The following is a 24,064-nucleotide window of genomic DNA, read 5'->3' as shown; positions in this document are numbered from 1 at the left end:
AGCGCCACGGGGCTCCATCCTCCTCCGCCGCCTGCGGAGCACCGAGCTGCAGGCACACTGCCCTCTGCACCCCTTCTCCTTCGCCCCTTTGTGCGTGCCCTGTCCTCCCTGACTTAGGTTGTCTTCTGCATCTGGGGGCTTCCGGGTGGCTGTGGGTCGGTAGGGCAGCGTGCACAGTGTCAGCGGTGTGCAGAAAGTGAGTTGGTTTCAGGCAGGAGGGAGTTTGGAAATAAATAGTTAAGGATTGGGGAAAAGTTTTGGGATTACCAGTCTCAAAGCTTTAAAAATCTCACCTGTTCCGTAAGAAGAGGATATTGTTTTACAGGAGTGCTGCATTCTTCAGTGCAATCCACCCTTCGATACCAGCGAATATCCTACAGGACAGGTGGAATTTTAAGGCTCTGTATTGCATTTCTTGAGATTGGCGCGTGGCATATTCTTTGTTTGCTCACCATGCTTTCACATAACATCCTGTGCCAGAGTACTGTGAACTTATCTTGAATTTATTGGACACCTAGCACCTATTTAAACATCTATTTTTAAACCAGCACCATAATGTCAGATTTAATGGGCGACTTCCTGCATTTTTTTCCTTTTATGTTTGAATGTTGCACACCGAAATAGACTCAGTCAGCTAATGATGACAGAAGTAGATACAAAGCCAGTGTGAATCTATAAGTTGCTTAGGAGCAGAAAGCCAGCTAAGCACAATTGTTGTTGTTGGTATATAGTGGTAAGTCAAAGGTAAGCAGATTCAGGGTTAAATTTGTGGCTGTTCAATATAGGGGTTCATGTTAGTGAGGGCACCTCACATTAGAAAGGCAAAATTTCACTTCCCAAGGTTGTTAAAACTTCCTAAGTATGTAAGAGGATTTAACAGGAAAATTTCTCTCATGCAAGTTGCAGTTCATGCAGCCTTACTGTATTGGCTAATTCTTTACAAAAGGTATGTATCTAATAGAGCACATGTGCTTCTAACTTCAATTTTCAGTAGACAAACACCCATGGATAGTTCCTTACAAACTGCATTTCTTCCTAAAAATACAGACTTGTAGACCTAGAGCATCCAGATGGGAGGTATGAATGGAAATGAAATTCCATATGCATTACAGTGCCCACTTTCAAATGCTGACCATCATGCCAGAAAGATATTATAAACCTTTAATATGTGTACGCAGTGAAAGACATGTAGCTCGCTGCAATATCTCTAAGAGGAGAAGTAGTATTTTCACTGGTTTGCTGTTTAACAATTGTTAAGTGCAGAAGTTCAGGTTAGCTACGTAACATTAAAGAACACAAACTTTACTTAATTTGCTGATAGCTACAAGTCTAAATAAGTAATACGACATGAGAAACCTTACCAAAAAGTACCATATCGTGTGTGTTAACAGAGAAAGTTGTGAATGTAAGAGGGTCAAAGTACAGAATGTTACATATACAGTATGTGTGCAGTTGCATATACATGTTCATAGACATGACTTAAGTTCAACAAATATAAATATAATGTCAAAAATTTGACTCTGTGCCACTTGTTTCAGGCAGCTATTTGGCAGAAGAACAGGGTGTCAGATCACAAAATGGCCTGCATGTCAGTTCTGGGAACAGCCGTTATGGGCAGTATGGTACCTTTTCAACACCGCTGTGAGGATCCTGAGGTGAGTTTAAGCTTCCTTCTCCCAAATCCACTTACAGCCCGTCGATGAAGAGCTAAGTCAGTACTCAAAAAAGAGACTTTGAAATAGGGAATATTATCTCCAGACTGACATCTGATTAATACATTTGATTCTGTTACTTGCCTCTGTAAAATTAATTGGTTTGGTGATTGAAAATGCACTCCCAGAATCATCTCGTCGGGACTCATGTGGCACTGATCAAATGGCAGTAAAAACAGTTGTGATGACAAATGCAGAATTGCTGATTGCTCAGAGCTGTCTAAGTTGGGATTCCTGGCCTGCGGGCAGGTTGTGCTCTGATTAATAACTAAATAGCTATATCGTTCTTATCCTCATGGCCTCTTAGCCTTATCTTCTAAATATTCTCTCAATTTCAGTCAGGGACACCAGAAGAGCAAAATAAGCACATGTTCAGAGGGCAAATTTTGTAAGATTTATAACAAGCCTGCATTTGGAGGAAATGCTTGTTAGCTTTCAAAAAAATTAAGAGCATGAAAGTCTTTTGCTGCTGTTCAAAGTCTAACATTTTCACTTTTTAAAAAATTCTGCTTCTGTTTTTGTTGCAGACACTCTTACAGAGGAGAGTCACACTCCTGCTGAGACTGCAGAGTTAACTTTTTTTCTGTATCCTGTAGTAGTGGATCTTGCCCATAGTCATGTAGATGAGATGAATCACCTTCGGTAATGTGAGAGTACCGAACACAAATGTCTGTGCTGCAAGAATTTGTTTAGTCAGTCTTAAATATGGAGTTTGTAAGAATGCTTATAATATATATAAACATGGATTCGACGGGGGGGGGAGGCAAAGTTGCTTCTCATAGCTTACAAAGTTTTCATGTTTATGTCAGAACAAGCACAGATGTTCTGTTCATACCTGAGTGCTCGCTGGCTGTGCCCCATATGGCAAGTGCAGGGGGCTCTGCAGGGAGGACCAGGGGGTATTTAAAAGGGACTAGCTTGAGGGAGGCACTCAGCTTCTCACGTTACCTCTTTGCTATATCATGAGGCATCCATATTCCTTGAATAGAAGTTGGGGAACATTCCATCTCTCTCTCTGTCTCTAAATAGTGTGTAAAATACCACGTGCATCATTTATAGGTGTGTAAGTGATCCGTGCATGTTGTGTGTGCACAGATTCACATTCAGAAGCTATGGATATTTCTCATTTAAGCAGGCAAACACAATGAAATGACAGAATTAAGGCTGCCTGTGTAGCCCTTGTCTCTTTCCTTTGCGTGCAGGAATTGGGCTAGCTATTTGATGACAACGTGTGTGCCACTTTTCCTTTCCATGCAGTCTATGCCTCATTTAGTGCGCAGATGAGAGCAGCACTAATTCTTCATTTCCTCCTTGTCCATTGTGCAGCTTCCTACTCCTTTACTGCAAAGTCGACTCTGAATACGAAATCGGTGTTGCTATAAACCTTTTGCAAGCTGTTCCTTACTAACTGCACATTTAAATGTTCTGCGACAAGTGATTCATGCATTTTGAAGCTCGCCTTCTTCAAAACTTCCCTATTACGAGCACTGCATGAAACAAGAACACAGTTCAAGTTGGCTCCAAGGCATGGAAAAGTTGGGAAGTACTCACAAAGTAGAAAGAGAACCAAAGAAAATAAAGAACGGACAGTTTGTCATGTGCAAAGCATCATCTATGCTTTTTGCATCCCCATTCTTGGAAATGGGTGGCTCCAATTTGGCTGAAAAGTTTCACTCAGGAAATTTTTACAGAGAAAGGAATTCCTATGGAATTCCTAGGAATTTTCCTATATTCTGTGAGGGTTACGTTTGGCGGGTATACGAGCTGCTGGGAAAAGGGTAAGCACCGAAGAAAGGCTTACTGTCCAATCAACACAGCTATATTTTAATATATATTTACGTACATTTAATATTCTCCAGTCTCTGTAATTTTGCCTGAATTTAAGAAAATATTTTCATACATTATCATTTTAATAATTAAGATTAGTTTGGGAGCTCATTACTAACTTCTAATGAGCATACTTGATATTCCACGTGTCTTTAAATAGTAACAGCAGTCAGCCATTTCTTAGTCTGGCAGCTTCTTAAGCGACTTATTTAGAGACTTTCAGTTTTGTTTTAATGTTGTCTGTATATCGAAATGCTGTTCGAAGTGAAACACTAATACAGATGTTTGGAAACTGGAAAAGAATTTTGAAGCATAAAGAAGGGACGTTCAGAGAGGATGTGCTAAAGCTGCAGGATAAAATCAAGAAGTGCTGCATGTTGTTTTTTGATAATGATCCAGCAGATATTTGACACCTCTTTAACTTGACCAGTGGTGTTTGGTTATGTGCAACGTTGCTGACCAGAACACTCCAGCTTTAGCACAGAATGCTTGTTACAAGGTCAGGAGGGAATAAGGGAGCACATGGGCAGATAGCTGGTGTGACGTAGGTGAGTGGGGAGGATAGGCCAAGTCCCAGGGATTTTAAGTCCCGTTTCAAATGCATGATAGCTTGGGTCTTAGTATGTGCAAGAGATTCTGCCAAAAGAAAAACCAGAGAGATCTGATTTCTGTATTCTGTGATCCACCCTGCTACCAGAATGTTCTCCATACTTTCCCACGTACCCAGACTTCAGTCTTTGCTTTGCCCCACGCTGAGCCCTTAGCTATTTGTCTGGGCAAACTACAGTGGGGCAGCACGTGGGGCAGTAATTGTGCTGGCTGGCACATGTCAGTGCTGGTGGATCCTGTCTTTGGAGAAGGTACCATTGCCTTTTCTGCAGAAGGGTCGTTATTTCAAGGGTGTCCTCTCCAAACAGCTGTCAGTTATGACAGAAATTGTGGAAATACAGTATCTTTGGGATTTCTGCTTCTTCACCAGATATAATTGAAATCGTTTTAAAGGCTCTCAAGTTGTTTGGTGGAAGAGAGGAGGAACTGATGAGGCAAGCAGCACAAGTCATCGGCCTCGTTTCAGCTGAGGAAAAAAAAAACAAAAACAACAAAGCTAAAAAGGCTTAATGGAGAAGTTATAAAATTTGTGCTTAATGTTAGGTACTTGAGTTGTGTGATGTGTTCCTGGGCTCCTTGTCAGGGTTGGATGCGTGCAGGTTCTGCTCGAGGCTGAAGGCAGATGCTTTGCTTGCCCGTGGTGTAGGTAAATTTTGGTGTCCTGAATAAAGGCCTGACTACAGGCTACTTAAGATGTCCTGAGTGTGGAAAGAGAGGAAGTTCATGTTTTGATTTTCTACCTTAGAATGAGCTCGCTTCCACCTTCTCCAGGCTGGACAGCAGTGTGTGCCTTGAGCTTATACTGACGGTAGTTGGCAGCCCTGCGGTCAGCAAGTACGCAGTTAGCTGGCGTTGGTTTGTTGGCTCCAACCAACTCCAACCCCCAGCTGCAGACAGCAACCTGGTGAACCTGCAGTCCCAATAGGAAATGCCTCAGTTGATGAGGGGTAATAGAGACAGAAGTATCCTTCTCAACCTCTTTTCCTTAAAGCGCGTGCATCGCTTGAATCATAGAGTCACAGAACCACCGAGGTTGAGAAAGACCTCCGAGATCATCCAGTCCAACCACCAGTATTTCCTACTAAACCATCACAGCTCTGACAAAGCAATGCATGTATTCAAATGGCTGGGCCTCCTGCTTGTTTCACTATCATTTCCCACCTCAAAAAAATATTTTTTGACGTTGTCTTTTAAAGACCTTTGTGCTGTATTTGTTGTATCATTACAGATAAATCTTTCTGGATTTCTTCCAAAAGCTGAGTCAGACAGCTCTTTGACAAGTCTCTCAAGCTCAGAACGGAGTTTTATTTTTATAAATGATCGTCCAGTTCATCAGAAGGAAATATTAAAGGTAACACCCTCTAGCATTTACAACCACAGAGCTGAAGGCTGTAGTTACAGCTGCTTGAAAAAAATGAATTTCAGATATACAGGAGCCCAGGATAGTTGATCTTTTTTTACTATTAGCCCAGCAGAATTAGACCCGCGCAGTTTTTCATGCAGGAACTCTTTGTGGTTTCCCATAAGACATTTTTTCTGAAATAAAAATCATAATTTTGTGCACTTCATACTGAGGGCTTATCAGGCTTTTATACACTTGCACTTTAAATCTGTGTTTGCGTTGAATAAAAATGAAAGTGATAGTGCAGAAGCACTGGCTGCAGCTAGGCATTGTGTAGGCAGAATTTGATACTCTTGGGTTTCTCACACCGCTGAACCTTGCAGCACCCCACTTGGAGCAGCATTGCTGTTCTAATCCTCGCACCTCCCAGAAAAGAATATTCAACTCATGCTGAAGTGTACACGTAGGGTTCAAAGTGGAGAAAATGAATTCATTTTCAGTCTACACTCAGAGTTTGGTAGATATAAGCCTTGAACTTGTGTTTGTGTTGTAAGCGACAACCAAGGCTAATCCTGTGCTACATCTCCACACAGTATTTGATATCCCTATTTCTTGCTGCAGCGTAAGGTTCAGTTTGGATCCCATAAAAGAGACCGCTTCTTGAGCAGGGGCTGGATGGGGCTCAGGGCACTGTAATACAAAGTAAAAATGCATTGCCCTTCGTTTAGGGCTGTTCTTGGAGTGGCGATTCCTTTTATTTTGACCTAAATTCTGAAACAACTAATGAATTTTTTGGTTGTTTGTTGGCAGTTTTCAAGGGGATTATAGAGAAAGCAGTAAGGGGAAGCAAAGTTTGTGAAAAGTTGTAAATTTATAGTTGGGTTAACAAAAGGAACAGACTAATCCTGTTCTGGGAAAAGGTCGGCTCTGTGGTGCAAGTGTTACTTTCTCAAACAGATTTTGGTTTGGCTGAAAGAGACAGTAATGTAGTTGCAAGCTGTGTAAGTAGATTGTTTTTAAAAAAACAAACACGGAAATAATAGCATTTGGGTTGAGTGAGGAAGTAAGTGTTAGAATTGCAGTCCAATTTGGTCATTTTTAAGTACAAGCATATCAAGTGTGTTTTTCCAAATATGATCGATGTATTTATTCAGAAGGTCAAAGCAGCTTCCATTTGTTTCTTGGAATTTGATCTTTTTTTGTTCTATTTTTATGTTTATTTAGCTGTGAATACATGGGAACCACTAGTAAGCTCCTTTTGGTGATTATTTTGTCACACATGTGTATTCAAATATCTTTTTAGCATTCTATTAATTTGGGGAAAAAATACAGTTATAATTTTATAACATCAAATTTTGTTCCTGTGCCTTTGTTTCTATTTTGTTGCCTTTACTGACATCTCTTTACTAAATTAATCTGTAGTTAATTCGACAGTACTACAGTGTGCTGATGCAAAAGGACAGCGCACGCTTATACCCTGTGTTCTTTCTGAATATTACTGTACCTGCCTCTGCTGTGGATGTGAATTTAACACCTGATAAAACTGAAGTTCTGCTGCAGTATAAGGTAACTAATGTCTTATTCTGCTGTTGAGTTGACAAGTTTTACTTATGCACAGGTAATAAGGGCTTCTGGAACTGCTGAAATGTGTGAAGGTAAACAGTGCTGCTGAAGTTTTTAGGAGGATTATTCAAAACTCATTTCCTAGTTGATTTTGAAGATCATTTATGTGCTTTCACACACGTGTTTGTTTCCAGATAGCTTTATAGTGACCAAAGCTCAATGTAATTGTGATGTGTGTCCTTTAATAAATCTCTTAGAATCTCTTAGCTTAGATTCTCAGTGCACTGAGTAATAAACATTTATAACACTGCACACATTATGAAGGGGAAGTTGATTTCTGCTGAATGCACTGTTTGCTGTTATGTGCTTACATAATTGTTGACATCACTTAAGTTTTGGGGTATCCTGTTGATACTATCAAGACCTGAAATCTAACTAAACAATATGTGCCCACATTTTGAAGGTTATCTAGTGCTATACGTTGTGTAAATCTACTTCCATTTTTTGGTAATTCGCATAAAAAGTAATGCCACAGAAATTAACAAAGCTATTCACATTGCACGAAGGCAGTCACACAGGTAAATTTATCCTTTTCAATTAAAGTTCTTGTAGTTGTTTATGTTCATCTTGAAAATGCGTTGGCGATGAAGTGCCATTTATATCAAAATTAACATAGCATTCTCACACCTGTTCTAGTTTAAAACTTTTCTTTGGTATTAGAAAGAGGGTTGGGGTTTTCTTGTCTGTTCCTTATTTCCATCATTTGCTGCAGAACTGTCTTGACAACACCTTTACAAACATGCTTACGTCAGTTGGAGTGTTGCTGGTACTTCTGTCTTTACTGTGAGCTTTTGACGCTGTATGAAGTGGGAATAGCTCTACTTGATATGGTTTTCAGCAGTCAGTCCACTGTGGTATAAAGAAAGCAGTTAATCACTTCCATGATTTCAGTGTAAACCAGTGAAGCAAAACACCTATCCCAAATATTTGAGGTGAAATTTGTCCATTTCAGCCTTTTTTACCATGTGTAAAAAAAGAAATATTCCATAATCTCTCCAGATTTGTTTGAAAAATATTCTGAATAAGATCACTTTGCTCTGTATTCTCGATACCTGTCAGTTATGTATTTAGGTTTTTACTCATGCTTCTATGTGTCTTTTTTTCTGGTTGTTATTTTTATTCATTTGTTTTGTTTGTTTGTTTTTTCTTCCCAGGACTGTGTCTTACTTGCTGTTGAACATGTGTTGAAATCTTTGTATGGGCCACTACCTGCTACAGTCTCTGGCGAAGCTAATAAAACAGATGTTACCTCAGAAGACATGTTTGTTCATAAAGCAGGACAAACAGATGTGGTCGTTAATGAAAAGGAACCATCTGGAAACAATGATCTACATGCTCATACTTCATTCCTTTCATTCAGCAGTGATGTGCAAAGTTGTCAAGCAGGAAAAAACACAGAGATCTGTTTAAACCATCAGATATTCTCTGGTGATACTGTACATAGTCGCCTAGAAGAAAAAGAGGCTTCTAAGAAGGATGCCTTTCAAGAAGGTTCCTTGCGTTTATTGTGTGAGGAGGAGCAGAACGGACAAAATACAACTGGTATTCCAAGTAACAGTGCTCCTATAGATCCTGGGTCTAAAAAAGATGGTGGGCACCTTTTGAGTTCTGCTAACGCTGAAGAAGCCTTAGTCCCTGAAGACTTACCTGAAATCTCTGCTGATAATTGGAGTATGGGAAATGCATTTAAAAACTCCTCAGGAGACAACCTGGAACCTGTTAAGGTTTTAATTCCTGAAGCTGGAGGAGCAATTAATAAGCAAAGTGAACGCAGTGATGAACAAAGCCACGATCCACAAATCCCAAATCAAACTGTAAAGAAAAGAAATGTAATAGATGAGAAAACAGGACAAGTAACGGGTTATGACTTAATTCATGGTCGAACAATAAGGAAATCAAAGTCTGCATTTGAACACTTCATCCAAGAATATCGTTCAAAATTATTTTCTGAAAATCCGAGGTGTAGCATGAAGGACATCCTATTGAAAATTGAAGAGCTGTGGAAGAATTTAAATGAAGAAGAAAAGCACAAGTAAGTTTCCAGGCTTCATCTTGCTTCTAAATCTAGTAGTTAGCAATGAGCAAATGAGTCATCTGTCGTGAGCGGGAGAAAGATTATAACTTCCCAGTTATTTATGAAAAACAGAACAGAAAATTATTTTTGTCTTTTCAAGGTCAGTAATGGTATTGTCAGACGTGCACTGCTGCTTTGAGTTACTTGTTTGGCCACTGTATTTGCCGTGCAGCAGTTAAGTAGGGACAATTTCCCTGAATTGTTATTTAGAAATAACAGGCAAGAACTGTGCTTTGTGAATCATACAAACATCAGCTTTTTAAGGGCTTGCCTGTGTATCGTCACTCAGAAGCACTGTCAATGAAAACCGGCGCAGTGATGAATGAGGCACTGTATCGTTCCTGCAGAACTTTTTCCAACCAGCAGTTCTCTTTTTATTGCTTTAAAGTGAGAATTCTCTTTTAGGATCTTTAGTACTTGAACATTTGGAAAACTCCTTTCCCCTATATTTAGTAAGTATCCCAACACAGTCTACCCCGTTATTGTATGTATAAAACCCAGTCAAATGACACAAGGAATTTCCTTCCCCCCAACAGCTATTCCAGTGCCTGCTGAGAGAATATAGTGCAGTTCAAATGCTAGTGGGTCCTTTGTTTCACTCTAAATCAAACCTCTGTTCAGATTACAGTCTGAATATCAACATATCAACGTTTCCTATTCTAGACTGTTCTATCAGTGAATTTTTGAAATTCATCTGCAAGTCAGGAAAATATTGTAGCCTTCTTTAATTTGGGTTTTCTGGTATCCTTCTTTTTTTTTTTTTTTTTTTTTTTTTTGGAGTGGGGATCTGTTGGTCAGTTAGTTAAAATATATGTGGAATTTATATTGCCGGGCAAGATCAATTAGAATAACAGATTTTAAGGCATTCTAAGACAGTGCAAAATGTGGAAGGTTCTTTCAGTGTTGTGAGAGATAGAATCATACAGAGGAGAAAATAATAGTTCTTCAGCAGTTTTACGTGCTTATTGTCGAAAGAATCACTTAAGTGTTAAGTGAAAATGTGTTTTTTTTTAATGGTACAGAAGTGAAGAGAGGGGATTAAGGAAGCCACAAGACAAAATAATGTAATTTTCACACTGTTGAGAGATTTGATGAGGAGAGTGGTGCAAAAAAAAAGCTATAGCTGTAGAATTATTTGAGCAAGCAGTGTGTTCCGATCACAAAACCATGCACGTGAGAAATGGTGTTTTGCCCACCTCTCCTTCAGTAGGAGTATTAACGTACTAATAGAAATCTACTCCAATTATATTCATGCTTTTAATGAAACAAAACAAAAGGTTCTGCCAGCTGCTTCAGAAAATTTTAATTTGCTCTGCTTTAGCTTTTGGGATTTCATGGTTGCTTTCCTGGTACAACTGTTATGTTTAAGAGCGTGCCTACAGATTATGTTAGTTCAGAACGGAGACCTCTCTGGTAGTGGAATTTTTCTTACCTATAGAAATGAATGCAGTACAGCCCAGTAGATGTTGGAGTCACTGAAAGATTTAGCACTAGATGTATCAATGCTTTTCAGCTTTGGTATGTCTCTGTTTCACTTTCAATCTTTTAAAATAGCCCCAGAAAATAATAACTGTAAAGAGACTGCTGTTAAGTTTTCCTTCAAGGCAACAATCCCAAAGTTCCAAGTCTGCCAGAGAGCATGTCTTTGCCTACCAGACACTCTGGATGAATTGGGCCACCTAGAGGTAACAACAACTGTGTATAGAACAGGGCAGCCAAAGGGCCGTGCTCCCACTGTGCCTCCAGGTTCAGGCAGCCTTCCTGGCAAGACATCACTTTTCTGGGCTCTAGACCTCTGTCCTTCTGCTACGAAGTCCCATGTTTAGGTGACAGTAGATATGCTCGGCTTCGGCATTTCTGTTTGTCTCTGTGGCTTCTCGAGCAGGTCTAAATGAATTTAAATCCCTTTTGGGAGCAGCACAACCAACAGATGTCACATAATTACATGAAATAGCCTATTCAAAACAAGCCAGCGCTTATTACACAACCAGAAGGTTAAATTTTGTGGTTTTTATGTTGTAACAGAAGAGGAAAGCTTCCATGCCTGTCCATACTGGCAGCATTGCCTATCCCCTTGCTTTGCAAAGCCAGAATTTAATTTCTTATACTCACTCTGCTCTTTCTTAATACAGCTTGTGCTTGTGTCTGGCCTTAATATTTCTTGCTTATCAGGCTCAGGTAGCAGTGGGAGAACTCCATGCGACTGCAATGGCAGCAGCAGCAGCGTATGTCCTGAAGGTCTAAGAGAGGTCCGGAGATACACACGTTATCATGGGCTAACAGAATACCTTGTCAGTGCTGTATGGTAATGCTTCATAGGTATATTTGTACCTTGGGAGAAATATCATTTTAGGTAGCATGGCCTTTGCTTTCGGATGACAGATGGGAGTGTGCGGCGCATGGACTCTCATTAGTGACTAGCAATAGCTAGCTCCTGTCTGGCACTTTTTTGTTGCCTCATAAGTTTTTCATGCATCTCATGGCTTTTGTGATTGCATTATTTGCAGCTGTTGGGGAATAAGTTAGCAATTAGTAATTCTAAAAAAGTATTGTTTGTCACTGTATTTTAACCCTTTCACTCTTAGGAAAGTACACTAGTCACCTAGAACCAAGGCATTTCGGAAACAGTGAAAAGCTGATACAAGCAACTAAAACCTTAATTGCCTTTTCCCTTCACAAAGACAGGAAACACAGAAATAGAATGTATCGTTTACTTGATATGGTAGTTGAGTTTATTGGTTATTGGTGAGTTGGTTGGGTTTCATATTATGAAGAGGCTGAAGCTGAGAGGTATTACGTTCAGAATGTGATGCCTCTTTTCTCAGCTTGTCTAAGTCAGTGCAAGTGACAATTGCTGCTCAGAAGTTACTCCAAATAGACAAATTCAGATTTATTCTGTTTTATTTGTCTACGCAGTGTAACAGTCTGAGAGACCTTGTGTTATTTTTGTATATTAGTTAGGCAAAACCCTCGCAGTCAGATCTTGCGAGATTAGAATTTTTCTGGTGGTGGCCTAAAATGAAAGCATGTGGGACTTACTTTGGAATTGTTTTGGTTCTGGATGATCTTTACCAGTACTCTTGTAGTTAAATATTGTCACGTGTTCCAAATGTGTCTGTTCAAAACAGAGTATTTATTGATCTGGTCAATAGTATGAATGTATTCTGTATTAGAAAAAGTTCTGGTCAAGTGATTTCATCGATACATTTTAAAAGGAGCAGATGTTTTTTGTCTTAGCGTTTACTCCATATTTTCTAGGACATGATTTATTGCAAGAAACTATTTGAGCTGACTTTTTTTAGTTAACTAAATATTGGTACCATATGTGAATGCTAGCACATCATAATTAATTGCAAATGGTGACCTTTTTGTTGACCTTAATTTTCCAGCACGCATACACATAATTGAATCAAACTGTTCCAGCAAGTAGCAATAAATAAATATGACTAGTTAAAATATTTATTTCCAATACTTACGTATGATAGCGCTGCCTTTTATTGGAGGTCAGATTGGTACGAATAACCTGACAGAATGTGGAGTATCAAATCAGTGCAAAAGGAGGAGGTAGCACATTGCTCCTTTGTCCTTCAAAAAAGTGAGGCTCATACGTAGGAGGTGAGCATAAACCATCTATAAAGCTTTAGCTATCATCTTGATGTTTACAGGCTCATTAAGAATCCCTTCAGGTTTTAGAGCTTTAGTATGTATAGTGATTTAACTATCAAGACAGCATTTAGAATGGCTCATTATCAAGTCACTTTTTGAAAAATCTGAAAGTTTATTATTTAGAATTCTGTGATAATCATATCTACTCTGGATTTGAATGCTTTTTATTCATGTGGCTGATCTTATTTGAAGTCAGTGTGCTTCTTTACCTTAAATAAAGCCCAAGGCTTATGAAATTATTTAACCTCCAAACTCGTAGTTAAATGCGAGGACTCCACTTGAAATTTGCAGAGCTCTGGAAGCTCAAGCGGCCTTGTGAATAGGATTGGATGTGCCTGTGACAAAACTTCTGAAACGACATGTCTCACTGCAAATTCAAGTTAAACACAGTTCTGGGATTGAGGTTGAAGACAATCTGTTGTAGTTGATTGTACAATGAAGTTTATGTATCCCCCTTCAACAATTCAAATTTTCCTGGCTGTCATAATGAAGGAAAATTTCAAACTCATCATCCTCACTGGGTAGAGGTGTAGGTGTACAGTCCCTGATCTCTTTTCCACCCCAGTCATAGTGGAAAGTGTACTGATGTGGCTACTTGAGTGACCCATGGGAGTTCTTACCTTGCTAGGAGTAGTTGCCTTGTCTTTTGGTTTCGTGTGTTAGCGGTTGCAGTCTGTGATTTCTTGATTAGTTCAAATCATTTCTTCTCTTTTTTAAGGTATGAAATAAAAGCTGCTAGAGACCTGGAGCGGTACAACAGAGAGGCTAGCAAAGCCATGCAGGAAGCAGCAAACAGACCTGTAAAGGAGACAGAAAAACAGAAGCCCAGGCTGAAGACTCCTCCACCCAACCAGCAGAAGCTTGACAACATGTTGCATTTTCGAATTGATAAGAAATCAAAGTGTATTCAGCCTGTGAAAGTTGTTACAGTGCCTTTTTCTCTGAGTTCCTGTAGACCTCAGTTTCAGAGGCATGAGAAGAGTGATTCGGATAAACATGAGCTTTGCCTGATCCGTCGCCAGAGTTTTCCTGATATCTGGATACTTGCTACTGAAAAAAAGCTAATGTTGCTGAATCCATACAGATTGGAAGAAGCCCTGCTGCGTAAAAGATTGCTGATGAACCATATGCTTCCAGTAGAGAAACTGGACGAGCCAGTTGTGTTATCAGACAGGTAGAGTACAAATAAGGAAAAAATTGTACTTTTCGTTATTTATAATTACTTAGAGTAGGCTGGTAAGGCCCTGTTCACGAATTCTGTGACTATGAATCTTTGAATCTCTAAGTGTACAAAACATAAAAATATGCTCTTACAGATTAACAAAAGAACAAATAATGAGCAAGTCTGGTCATTTTCCAGTAGAAATGAGTACACTTGGAAATGTAGTGAAGACAAATGTCTTCTCCCAGAGGGGGGAAGTGAATGCTCGACATTGTCACAGCTTCACTCTAGCTGACTTTCCCCATGGATTATGGAATGGCTGACATAATTATTACTATTTGTCTAAACTTGGTCATTCTGTAAGATATGTAAATAGTTGATATTCTGTATTTCTTCTTTAAAAAGACTGCTTTTTTTCCTGAATACTTTTCAAAATCATAATCACTCTTGATATCTGACATTTGTAATGTATTTTTCTGAGCAGTTTTAATTTTAAAATTAACGATTTTTTTTATCCCTTCGGGTGTTGGTTTGTGCGGTGTTGCTTTTTTTCCTAGTCTTCTTGGTGAATCTCACTATATGGATGCTCTTCACAAAATGCAGAAGGATTACCAGACGTTAAATGGATCAAGTTATTTGTCAGATCCAAGGCTTGTAGCAAATGGCTTCAAGATAAAAGTGATAGAAGGTATGACGGTTTTAATGTCTTTTAGTCTTACTGAACTTTTTTTCTTCTGATTTAATGATTTAATTGACGTCTATTTTGTTATGCTGCATTCCATTATCATTGAAAGCACCGAGATCCTGTTTTCCTAAACATTAAGATTATATTACTTTGCCAGAGATTTATTCGTCTATATACAATAGTGATTAATGGAAACTGATAACAGAAAACATAAATAAAAAAGGAAGTGTATGTAGCTGGTGGTATAACCTCCTCTTTACACGTAAACATCTCATGACATTTTTATTTCTTTTCTCAAAATGCTGAATTGCCATTCTGGCAGAATGATTAAACTGATCAGACTTCTGCAGTCAAGGCAGCTTCTTCCAAGATGATAGTTAATTGCAGAATCTTATGTGAGCGAGTGCTTCAGCTGATTGTCCCTCTTCTGTTCAGCAGCTGAGGAGGTCCAATAAGGAGATGGAACTGGTTACAGGCCTTCTTTCATATCAGGATTGTAGCACAATGCCCAAAGGGGCCAGTAAAGAGTGGGTCAGAGGATCATCAGCTGTTCTGATAGAGGTTGGTCTCCTCTCTGAGATTCTTTCAGCTTAGCAGTAAAAATTAAGTGCTTATAGATTTTTTTTCTGAAGAATAATTTACAGTGATGCTGTTTGAAATCCAGAGGCAACCCACCCAGAATCAGTTCTGAGCGGCAGGATTTCTCCAGCAGAATTCCAAGAAAAGCAAACTTCCTTGGGGGCAGTACCTAGCTGTGACAGCTCAGAGAAAAAGGTTCACTATAAGAGCTGTTAGAAATGCTATAGCTTCATGTGTTACAGATCCCCGCATATGTACAGTGATGACAGATCTGCTCAAACATATGGGATCTTTTAAGAGTAGGTACCAAAAAGGGATGTACAGTAACTCCTTCTGTCAGAGGCAGGCTCTTAGGAAGAACAGAGCCTAAGCTATTTTCTTTTCTGAACCATGTACAGCAAAAACAAGGATGCTTCCTTCTGAGTGGCTAAATCCTGCGATAAATAATACGAGCTGTCTAGAAGTGCTCATGAAAGCAATTAGATTCAATCATTAAGGGAATCAAGTACTTGTGGTAAGAGACAGCTCTTAAGAAGCTGTCAGTCAGGCAAATAAAAAACTGAGCAGGTCAACAACTTGTCTCTAGACAAATACGGGAGGAAGGCTTTGGAGGCCTTTTTGCTCACGTACCTTCCTATTTTTTCCCATCCTTCTAAGCTGGATGTGAATAAATCTGTTGTTAACATTTTTGAAGAGTGTTTCCAGATAACAAGAGAAGAGAGTTGCTGAGCAGTCTTGTGGAGCTGGAAAATGCAAACTACTTTTAAAATAGTTTGTGTAGTACAAGAGTGAAATTGTATGATATAACATTATAGGACTCAGCGTAGTAACCAGGAAATAATAATCATTTTCCTGCGTCCCTAACTGCATAAAATTAAGTAAGTGAAGTCACGTGAGGAACCTTGTCCTTGTTTAGTTTGTAGTTTGATGAAAGTACACACAGTGCTCTGTTGGTTTTACGTGCACTATACAGGTTGAGGAACCATTTAATCAAGGACTTGATGGTTACTATATGGCCGGCACATCTGAGGAATGGTAATCTATTTCAGTTCTTAGTCACAGTCTTATATTTTAGCTACTTGAATGAGACATTAATAACATTTGAGGCTTGTCAGTCATATTTATAAGCTTCTGTTAATGATGTTATGGCAGTTACAGCCTCTGTTATAGCATGTTATTGCAGATGAAGGTAGAAATGCCGACAGAAAAAATGGAATTTCACCCAGCCATTTTTTCCAACTGACCTATGGATTTTTACTTAATACTTCATCAGTTCCTCTTTTTTTTTTCTTCTTTTCCTTATTATTTTCCCTTAAACTTAGCCCTGAAATGCACTACTATCTACTTCTGTTACAAACACTTGATTAAAGTTCTTTTTCAGAAACATGAATATTAATTATCAACGCTCCTTAACTGTCTGTCCTGGAAAATTTGTCTGTGTAGTTTGAGGTTCTTTAATTTAAATATCCTTGTATAATCTTGATGTAAAACTTCCACCTGAATATTCTGTGGGACTTGATAACTTTGGGAGCAAGTTCATTTCATTAAACATTCTACAGTGTCCTTTGTTTTGTCTTGTGGTTTGTTTTTTGCTTTTTGTTTGTTTAACTCAGACACAGCCTATGAACAGGACGCTCAGTTGTTTTTGAACTTGAAGTTGCTTCAGGCTTTTGTTTCTTGAGTATGTATTAATATACAGAAATTCTCTTTTTTTACAAGCAAAGGTTTCCTTTCTTTATCTTTGCACTTGAATGTGACGGTTGTATCCCTAATAATATTTTCTTGCAAACAAACAAGTCTTTTAATTAATATTTCTGAATAAGTCTGTGATGCCATCAGTTGGTCCTTAACCCTATTACTGTCCAATTTGTCAGCTCTCATAAATCTTCTTTTAATTGCTGTTTCTTAATGTAGACTTGATTCAACTCCTGTGATAACTTCATACCCTTGTTCTTCCTAACAAGGACTCTGTGTCTGATTTTGTTCTACCGTTTTATTAGGAAGTCATTGAACTTCTGGCAACATTTTCTTTTTTCACGAGTCCAGCCTTTGGACAGTAGTTTCTCCAAGAGTGCAGGAGTTTCAGACCATGCTTGGGTATGGTTTCTTTTATGGCTACGTCTGTCCTTTCAATGTTCTCTTGCTGTAAAATGAGAAGGTAGCTTACCTTTGGTTTGAGTGATTGCAACCAAAGCTGTTTTAAGTGTTCTAGATATTGGATGTGCCATGTTGTCTTGTTTGGTAGACCAATATTTTTGTTTCTTTGTTCCCTCTATATTGATTACTCAGCACTCTAAAGAGTTTTTAACTAGATTTTTCTCTGGATAGCTGACAGTGAAAAACATGTTGTGAAATAACTCAGAAAAAGTTTCTTGCCATAAATGTCACTTAGGCAAAATCAATGGTTTCTTTGTAGAACATGCCAATTGTGATCCTCTTAAGTGGTGACGCTGAGCTCCAGTCCTCCTTCACCACCCTCCCGCCCACTCAATGTTCTGGCCCTGCTGAGACTTCAAGTGATGCTGCCTTTGAGAGAATGCTCTCACTGCTTTTACTTCTGGGTTCCTCCTGGCATTTGTTTGCTGATTATAGCTTGCAGTGGTCGCTATGTACAGAGAACCATTTCAGGAAGTAAGAAGGATTACTTTCCATCCAGTTCTTCTTATCATATTTATGGTATACAGATGTTCACAACAAATCTGTTCCCTCTGTGAAAACTTGAGATAGGTGTAAATGCTTAGGTGGAAATGAACTGAGAACTGGCACCGTGTCTTACCCTTTTTTATCTATGTGCCTTGAACTAAGGCAAAATTTTAGAGTCGAGCTGTAATCTTAATAGAATACACATACCCAAACTACGCGTATACAAGGGCTGTGTTTACAAGATTTCAAAGAGCTGTAACAGACAAACAACCTGCCTCCTTTGGTAATACAAGCTGCTGCTTGTACACAACCGGTGGAAAATCATGCTGCTACTTTACTTCAGTTTGATTTTGATCAAAGTCTGTAAGCTAGGTAGTCTTATGGTGTCACCTAATCTAGGTGGCAGCTGGAAGAGAACAAATTTTCCTGGCCATCGAAAAGGAATTATCCAAAGGTGATTGTGAATGTTTTGTTTGGACAGACAAAGGGGAAATTTTTAGCAATGAGAAATCCACATTTTTAGTCAGTTGAAAACTAGTTTATTTGTTCATTGAAATATTTTCCGTGGAAGTTGGAAAGCATTTCACAGAAATCACTATGGAAACTGCTTGAAGACTGCTGTTTGAGTACTCAAAAATTTTAATGTATATTTTGTCAAAAATTTACAAGTATATTGAGGTTTGGACATCTGCTTATATCATCAAACGTTGCCAATGTCTGAATTCCTGCAAAGACTTGCAGATAAATATATGTTAGTCAGCATGCGGTGCGCTACTTCTCAGTCTGAAGAACGTAAGCAGAAAGGGAGAAATAGAAGATACCAGAGAAGGAGACTTCAGAGTTTGTATTTGTTCTCGTGGTGTGCTCTAAAGTCTGATTTGACTCATAAATAAATGAACAGTATTGTGAAGCTAAATCTGACTGTCAAAATTTACATACAGAGAAATTGTTATTGGTAAAACCTGTGAGTTCCAAGCAGTCTCATTAGGAAGCATGTCTGACTGGTTTTCTGCGTTTGCAAAAATTTGCTTTGCAAGTCCAGAATCTGATTGTCGTGAAATTTTAAGGGTAGCTCTGGGGATTCAAACTTTTTAGCTGAAAATCTTAAATGCAACGAAGGTCTGTGTCCTGCATTTGGTAGCCTATATTGCAAATTATTGAAAAGCTGTGAGGTAGGATGTGCTGTTATTGCAGAGAGATTAGCGTAAGCAAGTGATCTGAAACGGCAACACAAGGTTAGTCTTACTTAAATTAAAACAAAAATTGCATAAAAATGAAGAGAAGTGGTGAAGGAGATTAAGAACAGATTATCTTTGCTGCGGTCTCTTGCAGCCTTTCTTATGGAGAAATACTGGCGTTGTGTGTGATCCTACCTCGTCTTTAAAAATTGGCCAACTTTCAGTAGTGTTGCTTTCAGCTGGTTCTGATTGCAGGCTCACAGCAGTGCGTAAAAATGTCGGGCTTTACTAGCTAAGATTAGGGAAAGACAGCTTGAGGAAGAGGATGACAACAATACTGGATGAAAAAGGAAGTCAAGTTCCAAATTTGAAGTGGTGCTAAATACGTTGCTGGAATGAGATTATGTGATTCTTAGTTCCTTGTGTCAAATTCCCATTCTGATCAAAATATCTCTTGCCACAAAGCCTGAAGAACTCCATCAGCATTATTTACCTTTCTGACATACCCATATTTAGACAACTTTTTTTTAAACTATACAGTCCTTCTGTTCATCTACAATCTCATTTAATTACTGTCACATTAACAATGACCAGTCGTGGATAATAACGGTGTAATTGCAATAGCTGATACATTGTCTTGACTTACATTGTATGTATATTTTTGTATAATGTCTAAAATCTCCAGATACTTCTAGTGCTATAGCTTGTGTATTATTAGGAATATCAACGATCCCTTGTTGCAGTTCTTTAGTTTAGTCCAGATTATACCAGTCTGTTTGTTTCCTCCTTCTTTGACTTCACAAAGTCGTTCATGATCCAGGCTGAATGTATGTGATTTTCCCACCTTAAGCCAAAACAAAGGGAGGATTTAATCTCATTTTAAATTGTAGTGGTGTCACGTGAGTGTATATGAAGTCTGTCATCGAGACTTTAGATATGCAGGCTTCAGATCTTTCTCTGCAGTGCTTTTTGTTTTAGTAGAAGTTGAATTTGTTATGATGGAAATTGAACTGTACAGATGTTTAAACCAGTTGCGGAGAAAATAGGGCCAACATTGTTTTAATTATTTTCAAATTAAATTGTATTTTATTATAAGCTTCTAATTTAATTTAACGTATGTTTTAATCAAAGCTATAGAAGCTTTAATTAAAGCTATGCTCAAAGCTGGAAATGCTGCAGAAGGTTTTAAGCATTTCAACAGCACCAGCTAGGATTTGAATTAAATTGACCTGATAGGCTTGTGATGTCAATATGGACAAACCATCATTTTGAAACCTTGAACAAAGAAATACTTCTCAGAGGAGAAGTAAAAAAGGTTTCCTAATTGCATTGAATTCATTGTACTAATCTATTAAGCCATTTTAGATCCATTTAACTTTCTCTGAATTGCTCCAGAGTGGAAATCAAAGCTGTTTTATTTTTTGTATTTTCAGGTGCTTCAGCTACAGAAAGCCATATGGAAATAGAAGGAATGGCTAATTGTCTGTCCTATTACGGTGTTTCTGATTTGAAAGAAATTCTGAATGCAGTAGTTAATAGAAATGCAAAGGAAGTATATGAATGCAGACCTCTCAAAGTGATAAACTACTTGGAGGTAAGACATAACAATTTACTTGTAAAGATTGGCTAGCTAAGCTCATAGCAAGTCTTTAAAATCTTGAAGCTTGAGATTCTTTTTTTCAATTTTCCGTTTTAATTAATGTAGTTCTTGTCTGAACAGAAGTTACTTTAGAAAAGGAGAATGCCAGGTCCTCGCTGAGGTCTATGGGCTCTGCATTGCTTACCAAAATACTTCCATCAGACATGCCACAAAACAGTCATCCATTGTAATCTAATACATGCTGAGAGTTTATGCTCACAGGGTTTTTCTGCATATGCAGTTTTCATACTGGAAAGGCATTTCTCCTTGTTAGAATACAGAGAAGTCATAAAATCGCTTTCAAGCTCTTCAATGCAGTTGAACCCAGAACAGTAATCAACCTTTTATTCCCTCCTAAGTAGATCCGTGAAGGAATAATAACATGATTTAAGTTATTAGTTTATGAAGAGTAAGCATTGACGGAAACTTAATTCTTGTGTGAACCTCAAAGAGTTGCATGTCCTGAAAAGCAGAAAGTGCACCATTTCCACTTGACGAAGAATAATTCCTATGATTCATTCCAGAAAGGGATAAGAGACAAAGGGAATCTTCTTTGCCAAAAAAGCAAGCTGTCACTGGAATTAAGACATTGAAGTGAAAAAATGAAGTCTCACATGTAGTGAAACCCATATGCTTCTGCAAATGTTTGTATTTAGTTAGCATCAATAACTTCTGAAGTTAAGGGCAGCGCATGCTGACAACTGACAGTCTCAGAAGTCCACTCTACTCAAGGCACTAGTGACTAAGTTTTGCAGGAAACCATGTGTTCTTTACCAGCAGCCAGCACTATTCACAAGCAGCCAGAGAAACCGTACTTTACTAAAAGAATCTTTAAGCTGTTTTCTTTCAGATGTTGTTATGCAACAGTTGGAACCAGAATTACTTTTTTTTTTTTTTTTTTAATGTTTGATATGCAGTAGATAAAATTGTCTGCCCAGAGACAATAATAGGCATGAATTTACAGAGATGGCTAATAAATATGGTACTAGTAAGAGCTGGAATAACTAAAAGAAGTAATTTTCCATAATTTCTTATCTTATTTCTCGATAGTTTACTAATGCCATCTTAAGCCACAGTTCTTGAGATATCTGTTCAAAAGAATACCGAAGTATACGTTAAGCTTGTTTTTATACAAGCTCTTGCCTATGTGTTTTTCTGAATTAGGGTACATAGTGAGGCCCAGACATTTACATGGAATATGTACTTAACCTTTTGAACATTCATTATACGAATCTTTTGCTGCTTTTTGGGGTCAGTAAATGTACAGCTGCCTTTGCAGCAGGTGAGCTATTGTCATGTACTCTTAAAGAAAGAGTCAGTTAAACATTGAGACAGGGATGTAACCTCCTTTGGAGGTGGAAGCTTTAAGTTCTCTACTTACAAATACCTGTCTGTCAGGTGAAGTTGGGATGGAGTCGATCTGCGTGAATGCTAGTGTTTAAAAGGAGAGCGCGTGTGTGTGTATGAAGGTACAGTAAAGGTGTATCTCAAGAGACTATCAAAGCATTATTAAAAGCAATTGGCCATCTTGTGAGGAACAGTTCAAAAGAATTTTCAGCAGCAATAGTAGCTGGAAAGTGCTTATTCCCTGGAAAATATATGGCTTGCATTCGTGAAAAAGAAAAATTTTAAAAGTAAGCCCTGGATTATTTTTTTTTTTACCATCACTTCATGTTCAAAGATGCAGTTTCTGTCCTAAGTTGGAGTAATCGGCATATCTTCTTCTTTGGCTATCTTCTGGCAAACCCAGAAGCAAAAAGAGAGAAATGGTCAAAGAAAAAGCCTTCCTAAGTAGAGAATGGTCCACAGTGATCGTTTTTCTGTTTGGAAGAGAGGGCTGGGAGGGAACCGCTGAAAAGATTCATATTAAAAAATGATAAATGTTGGTTTCATGCCTTGTGAAAGCATGACAGCCTAAGATAACAGCAGGAAACAAACTAATTTTGAGTCTACTGATTCTTTGAGGATATTTGCTAGTAGTGCAGTGTTTAGCTGTCACTTTTGATTTCTAGTACAGTGAGATGATAGCATGTAGTATATATTTAATACAGCATTGACCTAATATTTCACGATAGTATTTTTAATACTCTGTTTAACTATTTGTTTAATTTATACCAGTTCACAATTTTGTGGTGTCGAATGCATCTTGTGAACTGCTAAATCTTTTCAGGCAGTACTGTCACCAACAGAAAAACTGAGCTATTCAGAAACACAGGGACCCTAACAGAAAAAGTGCAAACGTAACCAGTAGGCTGTGTGTGACTGTCACAGAAGAGCATGAAATGACCAGTATGATATGTTTAGAGTTTAATTTGTGTTTCTGGGATTCAGAGTATATAAATGTAAAAGAAAACAGTGACTTTTCAACAGTGAGTGCTTAATTCATGCTTTCTGATAGCCCCAGGTTAACATATTACAAAGCAGAACTTTAAAACTGTTGGGTTTTTTGTTTTGTTTTTCCTTTCCACAGGGAGAAGCAGTGCGTTTAGCTCGGCAGCTGCCCTTACATTTGTCAAAAGAAGATGTAGAAAACACAATTTACAGGATGAAGCAACAGCTTGGAAGGGAAAATAAAGGCTGTGTTCATGGTCGTCCTTTTTTTCATCACTTAACAGATATTCCAGAAGTTAACAAGCCATAACTCCAAGGAAATTATTCAGTAAATGGAACATTTTGTTTGGGATCAGATTTCTCTTGCTTAATTTTGATTGTTATTCTGTAACTTCAGCACGTTTTGTGTGAAGCTTTTGTATAGTTACTTTTCATTATCGAAGTTCACCTTCTTGATTTTTTTTTTTAATTTAAATTCAAATGCTACTTGAGAAATGGAAATAAATTAATATTGTAGAGAAAAGATCCACTATTTTTTAAAAGAATTTATTAAAGAAATGTTCTCAACTGGTTTGATGCTTTTCTCACTACTGCAGATTTAGAAAATATCAGTATATCAGAATCTTTTAGATATGGTTATAAGCTGCTCTCAACAGAGCGTGGCAAAATTTATTGCACTATGACAAGATATGTTAATTTTTAAAGGAAGCCAGGTAGCAGTAAGTTATTTAAGCATTTAAATGTGGCCCTACCATATATGGTTGTTATTGGCATATACTTATGTTGTTGCATTTCTATCTGTAAACTGTTAGATTTTGTGAGTATTGAAGTCCTAGAGTTCAATCTCTGAAAAGCTTTTCTATTAACTATGCAAATAACTCCAATTATTTCTAACCTTCAGGTGCAAAGTTGTGATTCTTAGAAGTTCAGCACAGTGCTAAAACTTAAGATTAACGAAAACTGGCTTATTATTTAAAAGATCAGAGTCCTGAGA

The 24,064-nt window shown here is 38.1% G+C and overlaps 1 protein-coding gene across 1 annotated transcript in view; it reads left to right on the top strand.

The window, feature by feature from the left end:
• PMS1 (PMS1 homolog 1, mismatch repair system component) overlaps positions 1-23,641 on the top strand; it is a 41,434-nt gene extending 17,793 nt beyond the window's left edge. Inside the window, exons 6-13 of the mRNA XM_085228822.1 lie at positions 1,539-1,655; positions 5,377-5,499; positions 6,913-7,056; positions 8,268-9,145; positions 13,572-14,027; positions 14,573-14,703; positions 20,534-20,694; positions 23,210-23,641. Coding sequence (XP_085084948.1) covers positions 1,539-1,655; positions 5,377-5,499; positions 6,913-7,056; positions 8,268-9,145; positions 13,572-14,027; positions 14,573-14,703; positions 20,534-20,694; positions 23,210-23,380 — 2,181 coding nt within the window. The 3' untranslated portion in view covers positions 23,381-23,641. The remainder of the gene's footprint in view (positions 1-1,538; positions 1,656-5,376; positions 5,500-6,912; positions 7,057-8,267; positions 9,146-13,571; positions 14,028-14,572; positions 14,704-20,533; positions 20,695-23,209) is intronic.
• Positions 23,642-24,064: the final 423 nt, after the last annotated feature.

This window comes from Meleagris gallopavo, chromosome 7, assembly GCF_905368555.1.
Source record: "Meleagris gallopavo chromosome 7, MGAL_WU_HG_1.1, whole genome shotgun sequence".
NCBI classification, from domain to species: Eukaryota; Metazoa; Chordata; class Aves; order Galliformes; family Phasianidae; genus Meleagris; species Meleagris gallopavo.
This window is presented reverse-complemented; position numbering and strand designations above follow the sequence as displayed.